General features: G+C 41.1%; 1 protein-coding gene across 4 annotated transcripts in view; it reads right to left on the reverse strand.

Moving 5' to 3' along the window:
- Nucleotides 1-12,640, reverse strand: part of MTHFS (methenyltetrahydrofolate synthetase) — a 51,980-nt gene that overhangs the window by 36,941 nt on the left and 2,399 nt on the right. For all 4 annotated transcript variants that reach the window (XM_060157202.1, XM_060157224.1, XM_060157221.1 and 1 more), the window contains exon 2: nt 6,681-6,942. In XM_060157202.1, coding sequence (XP_060013185.1) covers nt 6,681-6,942 — 262 coding nt within the window. The remainder of the gene's footprint in view (nt 1-6,680; nt 6,943-12,640) is intronic.

Consider the following 12,640-nt stretch of genomic DNA (forward strand, 5'->3'; position numbering starts at 1 on the left):
CTCCTGGGCCACCAAGCAATTCTCTGACATCCAGCTGGGTGTCCTACAATTCAACTCAATTCTGACACAATCCACCTGGGGACAGTGTCAGATCCTACAGGGTAAGGGCTCAGTCCCACAAGACTGCCTGCCCTACCTGCAACCCCCATGCCAGATGTCAATGGCAAGTCCAGGTTGTTACCTGTACTTCTGACCTACAGGCTATACATCGGAGGTTAATTTGCTAGAGCAGCTCACAGGACTCAGAGAAACATTTTACTAACTAGATTACCAGTCGACTGTACAAGGATACAGCTCAGGAGGAGATATACAAGGCAAGGTACAGGGAAAGGGAGCACAGCATCCAGCAGCTCCACAGGCTTGCCAGCCAGGAAGCTCTCCAAACCCCATCCTTTGGATTTTTATGGAGGCTTCACTGCAAAGGCATGATTGATTAAATCATTGGTCACTGGTGACTGATTCAACATCCAGCCACCCTCCCCTCTCCAGAAGTCAGTGAGGTGGGGAGACTAAAAATTCCAACCCTCTATTCAAAAGTTGAATCCCCTGGTTGCTTTCCAAAGTCACCACATCAACATAAACTCAGGTTTGGTTGAAAGGGGTGTGCTATGAATATCAAGACACCTTTATGGCTCTTATTACTTGGGAAACTCCAAAGATTTTAGGAGTTCTGCCAGAAACTGGGATGAAGACCAAATATGTATTTCTTATTATAAATCACAATACCACAAAGTCTCTCAGCAAAGAAAAGAAATATACCCCCTAGGAGAATTTGTACAACAGGTGGATATATGTTAAGTGCTGGGTGAGTAAGAATTAGAGAAGAAAGGGACTTGAGGACTGGAGGCAGTCAAGGAAGGGTTAGAGAAGGTAAGAACAGCTTGTTGTTGACAGTAACTGCCATTCTTGATCCCTCACTACATGAGCCAGTTCACTACAGGGCACTTCACCTACATCATCATACTTTATCCTCTAAACAGCACAATGAGTGGCCACTGCAACTATCCCTGATTTCATAGGGGAAAATGTGTACTTTGTGATGTTGAGTAATTTCCCCAAATGGTAAAGCCTAGATTCAAATTCAGATCAGTCTGACTCAAAAGGCAATGACATTAAGCGCTAGACTAAAAGATACCACCTGGAAGAAACACCGAAGACATTCTAGCCTTGAAAAACAGTAGGTGTAACCAAATTTCACAGTAATGCACATAGTGTGTTGTCAGATGACAACTCAACCACTGCAAAAACAACAGCATCCACATCAGCAACAAGAGCCCCTTTACTGGGCACCTACTATATGCCAAGCACTTTTCATTCAAGCTTCGTAACAGACCTGTGAGGTAGCTTCATCCACTCACAGGTGACAAGACTGACACTCAGAGGAGTTCAACAACCTCCCCAAAGTCACATAGTTAGAAAGTAGCAAAAGTAGAACTCACATCCAGGCTTACCTGATTCCCAAGTCTGGGTTCTCGATTGCTACGAAATACTGTCTTCCAGCAGACTACTTTGGCTGAAGTAGAGGAACTGCACCAGGCGGAAGAAGGAGTCAAGGTAAAAAGACAGAGCGGCCCAGACAGTGGCCTGAATGTTTACATGTTATCCAGTATCCCTTCTCTTGGCAACAGTTAGCTAGCAGGAACCTCAGTCTGCTCAGGCACACAGACCTATGCTGGGTACCGGGAAAGGCTTGAACAGGGTAGATGGCCTGTACAAAAAGAGGTACTTTAAGAAAGGCAATATGGCCAGAAAACCAACTGGAAGTGTATTCCAATGGAACAGATACGAAGAATCAAAACTGTAGACAAAGGATCCTCTAAAACTGGAATTAGAGAAAGACAGGTGATAAAAACATTACAAAGAAAAGCCTGGTAATACTTGATAACTGGATGGGTAGAAAAGCGACAAAAATAAGTCTATGTTTACAAACCGGCTACTAACAGAAATGTGAAAAACACAAAGAGAACAATAAGAATGAATTCTGACATGCTGAAATCCAGGGACAGTGGGACATCTAAGTGGCGACAAAAAGCTGAAGAGGACAGCACAAAGGAGAGGGCCCTGTGATACGCTGCCACAAACCTGCCTCCAGAGGACAACAGGTGGGGTAACTCCACAACTGCAGGGACCAGGTCCACCCTGTTCCCCACTGCATAGCCCATTACGCCTCCCACAGACGAGCACTCACGAAATATCTTCTGAATAAAGTATTACGACCCAACCCAAATTTTTCCACCCTATCGTCAAGGATATCACAACTCTGCCAAATGCCTTGATGAAATTCATACCCAGTCTCTTTACTGTATTCTTGCAGGTGCCATGCAACCCTACTGAAGAAAGAAAGGAGCTCAATTTAATGGGAATGACTTCAATAAACCAATCCTAACCCTCCCAAAAGTATTGATCATGAACAACCTAGAGGGATGTTACACATGTCAGGTTCAAAGATTCTGTCCTTGACACTGCCCCATTCAGTCATTTTTAAATGTTTTGGTTGAGGACTAGAAAGTCTTCATTATGATCATTTATTTATTTCAGTTATGTGTCAGGCACCCACACATAGGTATGAATTCCTAAAGAGCTTCCAGAAAGATCAAAAATAAAAAATCAGCTCTGACAAAGTTATGACTGCAAAGAGCCTGTTATATTCTATAGAATTTCAGAAATGATTGACAGCATAGGTGAATTTGATTTTGGACTGTCCGGTATCCATTGCCCTTGTTCTGGAAACCGTACTTCGTTTTCCTGTGGTGAATCGCTCCCAGCCCACTCTCAGCTCAGTGGTTTGGGTAGGGCCGCACAGGTGGGCAAAGGACCGTGTCCAGTCAGTCAACACATCCTTTCTCCCTGGTTACAGTGCGTGGCCCAGGGATGGACAAGTAAGACCCAGGCCTAGGTCACTCAGCCTCGTCCATGTCCTTGGCCACAGTGATTGATTTCAGGATGGCCACTTGACCCAATTCGGGTCAATAAGAGTTAAGACCAGGACTTTACTGGGACCATTAGAAAACAGACTTGCTCTTTTCTGCTGGGACTGCTAGCAGTAAGGATGCTGTGGAACCTGGAACTACCATGGCCACCTGTGGCAAGAAATGAAGCCAATATAGGTGAAAGCGGAGTCAAAAGGCAGAGATAGAGTAGATCCTAACGACTCTGATCTGGCCATATCTAAAGCTAGCCCTTCTGTGGATTTTTCAGTCTCTGGGCCAATAAAATCCTATTTTTGCTTAAGCCACGTTGAATTAGATTATGGCCTTTCAGTGGAAGGATTGCTGGCTAATCTAATTGCCCAAGCAGCCCTCACTTTGAGAACAAATGCAGTAAAGAGGCAGCCCCTCCCCTTCTTTTACACTTCTGTTATTTTGCTATATACATAATACAAAAATAGCCCATGTGAAATTTTTGCTTATGAACTTATATTTGCAACTGAGGACACCAGAGCTCACTTTTTTCTAACCTGCCATAACGTGAGTGAACCAGAAAGATAAGCAGGTTACATAAGCTATACTGGGAACAATCTGAGCTCTAGTCAGTTTGTCACAAACACGATGAAGCTAGATTTATGCTGTAGCACTGAAGATGCCACATTCTAAACTGCTGATGTGAGCAAAAATCCACGGTGCAGAATGTGATGCTGGGAGATAACAAACAGCAGAGACTGCAAATCGAACATTCTATAAACAACAGCAAAGAGCATTAGCTCCCAGGCTGCAATTGCAAGAAACTACAGGTATAATTCCCTAACCCTTTGCAATGCCAATTGCAAGCATCTGCAAAGAAAAACACATGGGGAGAAAAAGCAACCCGTCCCACAAATACAGCATGAATAAATGGTATGGAGGAGAAAAAAAATGAACAAGCAGTTTTGTGAGTGAACTTTTTTCTATTCAGGGCCAAGCCCTGAACTTCTATATTCTTAATATTCTTTTCATTTAACTTATATTTGATATATACAACAGGTTGGGATAGTCATTCTACTTACATATGTTTTCTGTCTCCCCAGCTAGAGTGTGAGCGCCTTGAAGTCCAGAACCTTATCGTCCCAGAGCTAATACAGTGTCTGATACAAAGTAGATGTTCAGAAAATGTTTGTTGGAAATTATCAAAATGTTAAACACTCAAGTAGCATTGAGTTGACTGCATAATGAATAATCCTGCCTTCCTTGTTTAAAATTAATAATAGTTACCATTTACTGAATAGCTCCTATGTGCCAAATGATGTGCTAAAACCTATAAATAAATGATTTACCTCACTTGTTTGAACTGAGTTTATCCTAACCAGGAAGTACAGCTAAATTAAGAGGAAAGATCATGCTTCTTTCTTACTCTTCCCCGCTATCGTACTTAAACAGAAATAGAACCAATGCATGAAGGTTCAGGGTGACACATTTTAGCTCAACCAAAGGAATATATTCTACAAGGAGCAGAGTTGTTCTACAAAGACAATGGGCTGCCTCTGGAGAAACTGGTTACTGGAGGATACCAAGTAGCATTTCAATTAGCCAGGACATCACAGAGTGATGCAAGCATGGAAGGAGATGTTAATATGGTCAACCAGAATTAGGAAAGTGCCCTGGGCTCTACCCATAAGCCCGTGAGTCTGGAGAAGTAGCTGATGAAGTGTGAGCAATGCCAGAGCCTACAATTCCTATCTTTCCTTATCTATAAGCCTGGGCTACCTCCCAAGATACACTACATTCCCTTATGTTTCATTGTCTTAAAATTTTTATAATGTTGGCATTCATCTGGTCTAGGAGGTAGATCTGAGTGTACTTTTGGTGTCTAAACATCTAGCAAAGCACAGGACTGTATAATATAGGAGAAAAAGTAGCAAAGTAAATAATCCCCCTACTACCATGAGACCTTGACTCTGTCCCTTCCCACGCTGTCATACTGATTTTACAGGTTATGTTGTAAAAATGAAAAGGAACAGAAATTGAGAGAAGATTGCATAAAGCTTCATTGGGATTTCTTTGCAACTGTTTAAGTCTTAATCAAAAATACATACCTCTAAGACATGTTTGAGGCATTGTAGTACAAAATAGTACCTTAGCTTGTTTTGCTTCCAGCTCTTCGACTGCTTCATAATGATTAAATCTCCCAAGTGGCTGTTGGCCAGGGAATAGCACGTATAAAGGTCCAGCAGTAGAAAAAGCAAAATGGGGTTGGCCTAATTTGAAAAGATACATACACTCCAGTGTTCACAGAAGCTATGTGCAATAGCCAAGGCATAGAAACAACCCAAGGGCCCATCAACACGTGATTGGTTTAAGAAGATGTGGTGTACGTGTGTGTACACACACACACACACACACACACACACACACACAATGGAATACTACTTGGCCATAAAAAAGAATGAAACATTGCTATTTGTGGCAACATGGATGGATATAATATCAAATATTATATGATGTCACTTGTATGTGGAATCTAAAAAAATAATACAAATGAATCTATATACAAAACAGAAACAGACTCATAGAAAACAAACTTACGGTTACCAAGGCAGATAAATTAGGAGTATGGGATTAACAGACACAAATTACAATGTATAAATAGATAAGCAACGAGGATTTACTGTACAGCACAGGGAACTATATTTAATATCTTATAATAACCTATAATGGAAAATATACATATATATATGACTGAATCATTTTGCTGTACACTTGAAGTTAACACAATATTGTCAATCAACTATATTTCAATTTTTTAAAAATGGGGTTGGGAAACTGGGAGAGATTCAGAGTGGCTGAAACTCAGACTATAAAGTGAGGGAGTAGAAAGATGTAAAAATGGAAAGAATAGCAAGGCCAAATCAGGAAGAGCCTTGTTAAGGAATGTTTGATTCAAACTAAGGGCAGCAGAAAGTCACTGAAAGACTTTAAACAGGGGAGAGAAATAGTCAGCTTTGCATTTCAGAAATCTTGTTTCAATTACTACATAGATAATAGACTGAGAGGGAGGAGAGGAAGAAGAGTTAGGAGGCTGTTATAATAACCCAAGCAAGGGAAGATGGTGGCTTAGACTGCAGTGGTAGCAGTGGGATTAGAGAGGAGTGGACAGGTTCAATAAATAACTCAGTAAGTAAAATCACCAGGGCTCAGCAATGGGCACACATGGAACATGAGGGAAAGAGAAGAGTCAAGGATGATCTTGAGATTTCTGGCATGGCGAATTGGGTGGTGATGGTACGATACACTAAGAGAAACACAGGATAGTGGGCATGAGGCAATATGATTCCGTTTGGAACATGTTGTGTTGGAGATAACCACGTGATACCCAAGTAGTTGACAGGTCTGAGCTGGAGATATAAATGCTTATAGCATTAATAATAAGGTACTCATTACCATACAGACCATAACTGAAACCATGGGAAATGCAATATTATTCAGGGAAAATGTATAATCCAACCCACAAGGTCAGGGCAGGAGTCTATGAAAAGGCAACAATACCTTAATACCTTACTATTACAGTTGACACTTCACAGTTTACAGAGGGCATCGCACCCTGAACTAGGTTAGGTCGGTGTCTTGGAATATAAGTGAAATATAAATTCATCCCTGTAGGAAAAGTGACCCCCACTGACCCAACCATAACAAGCGGATCAGAGGTCTAACAACCCATCACAGCCTGAGAGCATCCTAAGGTGCGGATTCTAATACCATAACACTCACCTGTGGACAAGGCCTCCTCCCGAACCTCGACCTCACTGGGCTGATGAATATTCCAGGATGTTTTGGGAAGTGAAGAGATTTCCTCAGGCGATGCTAATTTCACCATATCCATGTGATTGCTCTGGAACTGGTACCGTGGGATAAAGCAGGTTTTGCCTTGTTGGAAAATGTCCTTGATGATCTCTTCTGTCTCAATTTCATCTTGCATGCTCAGAAAGATGGAGATTCTTTTGGACTTTTGATATTGACTATGGGTAAACACCTAAATGGGAAATGATGGCGGTTATAGTTTCCAAGGTTATACTTTTAAAAACTAGTGGCTCCCCTTAACAGTTTTAATGCTTTCTCCCTTTTCTCTCAGCCTTCTCCAACCTCTTTATCCAAAAACAAACAAACAAAAACAGCAGACTAGTATATAACAGGTCAAATAATACGCATCCTGAAGCCTGACTTGAACTTCTGGACCCAACACTTACTTCTCTGATCCCTTTACACTTCTCTGGCACACCTACTCTGGAAGTGTGACAATTCATTAAAAAGTCACTGTGAGGGGCTTCCCTGGTGGCGCAGTGGTTGAGAGTCCGCCTGCCGATGCATGGGACGCGGGTTCGTGCCCCGGTCCGGGAAGATCCCACATGTCGCGGAGCGGCTGGGCCCGTGAGCCATGGCCGCTGAGCCTGCGCGTCCGGAGCCTGTGCTCCGCAAAGGGAGAGGCCACAGCAGTGAGAGGCCCGCGTACAGCACAAAAAAAAAAAAAAAAAAGTCACTGTGAGGCCCTGCTGTCTACATCAGGAATTCCAAGCTTGAACCCCATCTACCCGTTCTAGCAGACTTCAATCCTGTCACCCACTTCCCCGAGTCTCTTCTTTATTTTAACTCTGAAGCTCTCACAAGCTTCTTTACTCCCTGGATGGTCAGCCTTCTCTCCTGCCAAATTCTACCCATTTAAGCCCAACTCAAGGCCTAACTTTTCCTGACTGCTAGAGAACCCTTACTATGTTTAGAGTCACTATACAACCTAACAATTATGTGTTGTCATAATTTGATTATTAATTGTTTGGTGTGCCCTAAATGTAGCATCCTGGCCAGTCTGTAAACTCCCTGTGGCGGACAACATACCATACAGTTCTCTTAGCTCTACCCACCTCCGTCCCATCTGCTATAAGCTCTTCTGTTCAAATGAATGTTAAAATGTTCATAAAGATGGAAGGTAGGGGGATCCTGGAGAGGCAAAGGCCCTCTAAGAGCAAGTGCCATGTTGTAAAGAAGGTGCACCTGGGGGAAAGCATCCCTTTGTGCTCAGTTTAATTAATTAATTAATTTTTTGGCCGTGCTGGCGTGCATGATCTTAGTTCCCCGCCTAGGGATTGGACCCGTGACCCCTGCAGTGGAAGCACGGAGTCTTAACCACTGGACCGCCAGGGAAGGTACTCCCTTTGTACTCAGTTTAATCATTCATGAGGCAGAAGAAACGGGCTGAGCTTTGCTCACATTAGAAATTTTAATAATCTCAGAACTTCCCTAGTCTCAGAAGTTAGCTCTTAGTTCCCTTTTTTTTTTCTTCCTTTTCTGTTCTTCCCCGTTCTCCGAGCTAAGAAGGAAAAGTTACTGCAGAAGTGACTTATAGGGCTTTCCTGGTGGTGCAGTGGTTAAGAATCCACCTGCCAATGCAGGGGACATGGGTTCGATCCCTGGTCCAGGAAGATCCCACATGCCACAGAGCAACTAAGCCTGTGCACCACAACTACTGAGCCTGCGCTCTAGAGCCCACGAGCCACAACAACTGAGCCCATGTGCCACAACTACTGAAGCCCGTGTGCCTAGAGCCTGTGCTCCGCAATAAGAGAAGCCACCACAATGAGAAGCTGACGCACCACAACAAAGAGTAGCCCCAGCTCGCCACAACTAGAGAAAGCCCGCATGCAGCAACGAAGACCCAACACAGCCAAAAATAAATAAATAATTTTTTTTTAAGTGACATAAATACGAGTGCCAGAAAGACACAGGCACAGAAAGTCAAGTTATTCCTAATAAAAAGGGACACAGAAGTTAAGTAAATAGAGCACACCAAACCAGTGCTAATGAAGGAAGTTAACTCTACCTTTCCGAGCAGTTACATAGCTATTATCAGGCCTGAAGTGGGCAAAGCAAATGGAACTGTGAAACCCAGACGTTGGGCAGATCTGAGGCTTTTGGCACCCAAGTACCTTCTGGGAAAGTTAAATGTCTATCTTGTTCTGTTTAAAGCAGAACACAGTAAATCAGAAGCTGAATAAGCAGTAATAAACATCAGTTAAAATTCAGTGTGAGACTATGTATACACACTTATCTTTCTTTCTTCCTCAAATCTCACTTATATGACAGTAAAAAAGCACACAAAAGAGAAAGCCATGATAGCCCTGATAACAAGAGGATAGAGATTTGACTAGTTTCTGCAAGACAGAGTGGATGGAACAGTATTTACAGACAGAAGAGTAGCAGATCACAACACTTGGGGAACATGGGTGTAGGTCAGACAGAATCCATTCTTCCCATGGAATTCCAAAGTGACTAAAAAAGCAAAGGAAATCCCCATTAGCTATCACACCTTCCTTCATAAATATGTACAGACAGTAATGGTTCATCAAACATTTTAGAAAGCCAAAACACAAATTAGAAGGATTTTTTAAAAGGGGAATTGATACAGCCACTATGGAGAAGAGTACCTTAAAAAACTGAAAATAGAACTACTATATGATCCAGCAGTCCCACTCCTGGGCATATACCCAGAGAAAACCATAATTCAAAAAGACACATGCACCCCAATGTTCATTGTAGCACTATTTACAAGAGCCAGGACATGGAAGCAACCTAAATGTCCATCAACAGAGGAATGGATAAAGAAAATGTGGTACATATATGCAATGGAATATTACTCAACCGTAAAAAGGAAAGAAATTGTGCCATTTGCAGAGACGTGGACGGACCTAGAGACTATCATACAAAGTAAGGCAAAAAGAGAAAAACAAATTAATGCATATATGTGGAATCTATAAAAATGGTACAGATGAACTTATTTACAAAGCAGAAACAGAGACACAGATGTAGAGAACAAACATATGGATACCAAGGGGGAAAGGGGGAAGGGGTGGAAGGAATTGGGAGATTGGGGTTGACATATATACACTACTATGTATGCAACAGATAACTAAGGAGAACCTACTATATAGCACAGGGAACTTTACTCAGTGCTCTGTGGTGACCTAAATGGGAAGGAAATCCAAAAAAGAGGATATATGTATAAGCATGGCTGATTCACTTTGCTGTACAGCAGAAACTGACACAGCAGTGTAAAGCAACTATACTCCAATAAAAATAAATAAATGAAAATAAAAGAGGAGGTGGGTGGAGTGATCCAGCAGGAAAGTGAGATCATTATAATTCAGAGAACATGGATTTTTAAAAATTCTAATTCGTTTTCTCAGACAAGTTCAAGATGATAGATGCATCTATAAAACAACAACAGGCTGCTTTGGAAAGAAAGCAATCGGAGAATTAAAAAATACCTGGAAATTAAAATTAACATTACCAAAATTAAAACAATTCAGGAGAAAGCCTCAAGTAGGGGAAAAAGACAAAGAAGTGGGGAAAATAAGAAAAAATATTAAGAGACATAGAAGATCAATCTAGGATTTTTACTATTTGATTAACAGGAATTGTAGAAAGGAAAAGAAGTAATCAAAGACATAATAGGTAAAGATACCAGTCTTCAGACTGAATGGAGGTCATGGATGCTGAGCAGAACAAGGAAAAATAATTTTAAACTTGAAATTCAAACTCTCAATCAGGTAAAAACATTTCCTAATGTATAAAGTATTAAAGAGTTTACCCTCATAGATATTTTCTCCCCAAAAGTTACTTGAGAATACAATCTAATAAGATAACAACAACAACAAAAGGGGCTCCCCTGGTGGTTCAGTGGTTAAGAATCTGCCTGCCAATGCAGGGGACATGGGTTCGAGCCCTGGTCCGGGAAAATCCCACATGCCGCAGAGCAACTAGGCCCATGCGCACAGCTACTGAGCCTGCACTCTAGAGCTCGCGAGCCACAACTACTGAAGCCCACGCACCTAGAGCCCGTGCTCTGAAACAAGAGAAGCCCCCACAATGAGAAGCCTGTGCACCCCAACAAAGAGTAGCCCCCGCTCACCACAACTAGATAAAGCCTGCACACAGCAACGAAGACCCAACGCAGCCAAAAATAAAGAAAGAAAATAAAGAAAAAGAAGAAGGAAGGAAGAGGTCTAAGAGAGAAGATACTGGTTTCAAAAAACAGCCCTAACTTAAAAGCAGAGAAAGAGGAACCCTAGGGCAATGGCTATAGCACAGACTCAAAGTCGACCAGACCAGAGGGAGCAGTGGACTAGAGTGCTTTCAAGAAGAAAGTGGATTTATTTTAACAAACAAAATGAAAAAGAATCTATTGATAAGGCATATTCTTATTTTGCCATAAAGGAAAAACAAAGGCAATCGGAAACTTGAACAGAGGCTAAATTAGAAATTTATACTCCAAATAGGAAAATTAAGAATGCCATAATTTCGAGCAATTATAAAGCATAAGAAAAAAGAAAGTATTTGATATTAACACTTGAAATATTCCCCTCCTAGCCACACACGTCTAGTGACATTGAATTGTATATCCTTTTCTTACACATTCAATGATACAATTTGGTTCTGTAGTGAACACTATATACATAACCACAATACTGTAAATACTATTTACTTGAATTTCAAGTTTGGAAATCAGGCACAGAAAATGCTCAGTAGACTCATTACAGTTACAGAACAGAGCACAAATATTATAAAAACTTGGCAATGTAAATATAACGATAAAGGTGCCACAAATTGGCAAATAGAATGGAAAACAAAATGAGTACTTGGCACTAATTTCGTCAACTTATTTGTTGAGGAGTCAAGATATGGCATAAAGTATAATTTCTTTACCATACATTACTTTTCTGATAAACTTGTAAATTATTTAAAAAGTGCTGTGTCAATGAGAATAAATTTGCCTTTTTTTAAATTATTGGGAGAAAGGCATCATTTAATACCTTTACTGAATTGAACATGCACTATGGCAAAACATTGTTCTAGTCCCAGTATGTTGATATTTTGGGCCTTGATCCATTGGTTGGTCATGAAGTCAACAGTGGGTTACAATCAGCAAATGAAATAGAAAATATTAAAGTTCGTTGTATATAGTAAGAGTTGTCAAACACCTGGTTGTGAAACAGATTTCTTATATGAGTACATTTATTTGTATGGAGTAAAATGTGTTTATTACTGGGAGTCATGGGTCTGCTTTTGAATTTTTCTCTCTCTGATGCCAGCTCTCAGTTGTCAATCTACTGATATCAGTGGTTCTGTCTCTATATGGTTACTATTCCCACCTGGAGTTTTTTTAAATTCTAATCTACTATAGACAAACCAAACTGAACTCATCTTTATTGTCCCCATGCCCCTCCAAAATCTGCTCCAACTCTTACCTTCCTTGTGCCTAGTAATGTTCAAAACTCTTTATCCACAGCTCTAAAGTTTGGAATCATAGGTGGCTCCCCTTTTCCAGTACTCTCTAATCTCCATCCAGTTAATTGCCAAGTCCCGCTGATTCTCACTACATAGTCTCCCATTTACCTGCTTTTTCCCCTCACCTTCACTGCCCATGCCCTCGTTTACATCTTTATTACCTCTCACCCAAATTATCACAACAGCCCCTTACTGGTCTCCATGTATTTTTTTCTCATTCTTCCACCCCCAACCCATTTTCCAAAAATTCTGCCAATATTCTCTTCCTAAATGATATATCAAAAATATGTGAAGCACTCAATGCATCCCTTAACACACTGCTTTAACCTTCACAATAGGTCTTCAAGGATGACATTATCCTTTTACAGATATGGAACCAGAGGCTCAGAAAGATT

Source organism: Lagenorhynchus albirostris, chromosome 1, assembly GCF_949774975.1.
Source record: "Lagenorhynchus albirostris chromosome 1, mLagAlb1.1, whole genome shotgun sequence".
Taxonomy (NCBI): Eukaryota; Metazoa; Chordata; class Mammalia; order Artiodactyla; family Delphinidae; genus Lagenorhynchus; species Lagenorhynchus albirostris.